The sequence below is a fragment of the Octodon degus genome, unplaced genomic scaffold, assembly GCF_000260255.1.
Source record: "Octodon degus isolate 3935 unplaced genomic scaffold, OctDeg1.0 scaffold00005, whole genome shotgun sequence".
Classification (NCBI taxonomy): domain Eukaryota; kingdom Metazoa; phylum Chordata; class Mammalia; order Rodentia; family Octodontidae; genus Octodon; species Octodon degus.
The window spans coordinates 23788680-23790821 of record NW_004524581.1 but is presented as its reverse complement, the minus strand read 5'-3'; the positions used below and the strand labels follow the sequence as shown (position 1 = coordinate 23790821).

The following is a 2142-nucleotide window of genomic DNA, read 5'->3' as shown; positions in this document are numbered from 1 at the left end:
CCTGATGCTTTGCTAAGCTTGTTCTAAGTAGGTGCTTTAGACCACTGAGCCATCTCTCCAGCCCCTATATTTATTTTTTTATTTGGTGTTTTGATACAGGATCTCACTATGTACTGGCTTTGTACTCACTATGTAGACCAGCCCAGGCTGGCCTCACATTGGCAGTGATCCTCCCGCCTCAACCTCCTGAGTGCTGGGATTATAGGTGTGTGCCACCACACCTGGCTTATTTTAATTTTTCCTAGTGGTGGGAGCAGAACCCAGGGCTTTGGTCACACAAAGCAAGAGCTCCACGACTAAGTTATACCCTAGATACCCTTACAGGGTTCCCCGGGGATTACTGTGGCTACCCTTGCATGCAGCTAAGGCAGACAGCAGGCTTTGTATGCACCCCATGGAAACACATCCAGATCTATGAAGAACAAAAAAGCAACAGTGTGCACTGAGTGTAATACTGTCCCATCTCAGGGTGCACAACGGTCAAGGTCTAGACCAGTTCAGACCTAACAGACACAGGGGGATTGTTCTGAAGGGGGGACACAGGACTCAGGCAGATGGGGGCAGTGCTTTATAAGGTGGTCACACAGCTACCTCTGGACTTCCAGTATTTACGCTAACGTCTTTTCTCATTGTGACAATGAAGCAATGTCCAGGCCAGGGCTCAACACTTAAAATGAAAACAAAGATAAGGCTAGTAGATAAATATTTTACCACAACATAACATCAAGCATTCTGCATCATTAATTATTACAACTTCTCAGTTATGCTGAGCTAAACACAGGAGACTGTTCATTATACTTGGCTAATTTGTCCTTTAGAACTCAGCGGGGTGCCCAGAAAGACAACGCCCAAGCATACGGCACACTGGAGAATTCGCACGCTGCACATCTGCCACATCCGCTGGCTTCCCATGAAAACTTTTATCCTTCAAGTGTCGGGAAATGAGCCCACATGAAATAATAATGAAAACTGACTTTACTTCTGCCAAGAAATAAGGACCACGTACCGTAGGTTTGGGCAAATCCTTCGGAACATCGATGTGTAGGCTTGAAAACTGGACCCACTTCATACTGGTACTGCTGCGTGAGGAGGAGGAGAAAGCTAAGCAAAACAGCCCAGGGGTCCACTTGCAGGTTTTCCCCAGCACAGCCACTCATATACTTACAGAAGCAGGCCACGGCTCCTAGAGCTGGGTATGGAAGGATTTCTCAAAACCTTAAAATAGGAGGGAGAAGGACACGGGTCCAAATTAAAGTCAATTCCCAAATCACTCAGCGTTTGCACTGAAAATCAAAAGCTGCATAATACCTCAAATAAAGACTATCTCATCCTTTCAGAAGATGACACTGGGGGAACCTAAAGGATCAGATTAGATTCTTTAAAAAAGACAATCATAAGCTTGGAAATGAAAAGCCCTCTCAAAACATGAGAGAATCTCAATTTTCATAAAAAGCTATGAATTAAATATTTGAACACTAAGGAAAAATATATGTGCCTTTTTGCAGATTAACTGTACTTCAATATAATATTTATTAATTTTACCCAACTTTTTTTTTTTTTTTTTTTTTGTGAGGATTGACTCAGGACTCACTGAACTACTCCTGAGCTTTTCTTCATGTTTCTAATTTTTTTTTTTTTTTTTTTTTTTTGGCAGAACCGGGGATTGAACTCAGACCCTTGCACTTGCCAGGGAAGCGCTTATTCCACTGAGCTATCTCCCAATGTTTCTAAAACTTTGAGATAAAGTCTTGCTAAGTCACTGAGTTGCCCAGGCTGGGCTCCAACTTGTGATCCTAAGGCCTCAGCCTCCCAGTGCTGGGATCACATCCTGCACACCTGGCTACTTTACTTAATAACTCTTTTTTTGTTGTTGTTGCTGCGGTACTAGGAGCTATGTTGCTGAGCTATATCCCTGGCCCTGCCTGATAATTTTTAAGAAGTAAAAACTATTATGCATCTTTATAACTTCATTTATTAAGGAAAAGGGGGCTGGCGAGATGGCTCAGTGGTCTAAAGCACCTACTTGGAACAAGCTTGGCAAAGCACAGGGACTGCGGTTCGATCCCCCAGCACCACATGCCAGCCAGCTGCGCCCCCTGGTGGGCTGAGCTGGCCACACACACACACACACACACACACACA

At 44.1% G+C, this 2142-nt stretch overlaps 1 protein-coding gene across 2 annotated transcripts in view; it reads right to left on the bottom strand.

The window, feature by feature from the left end:
* The window catches only part of Mrps10 (mitochondrial ribosomal protein S10), an 8702-nt gene that overhangs the window by 3451 nt on the left and 3109 nt on the right, over positions 1-2142 (bottom strand). The window contains exons 2-3 of one of the 2 annotated variants that reach the window (XM_023722046.1): positions 1166-1215; positions 1007-1079 (exon numbers count right to left, since the gene is read on the bottom strand). In XM_023722046.1, coding sequence (XP_023577814.1) covers positions 1007-1079; positions 1166-1215 — 123 coding nt within the window. The remainder of the gene's footprint in view (positions 1-1006; positions 1080-1165; positions 1216-2142) is intronic. The other variant, XM_004624141.2, reaches the window with a different exon arrangement.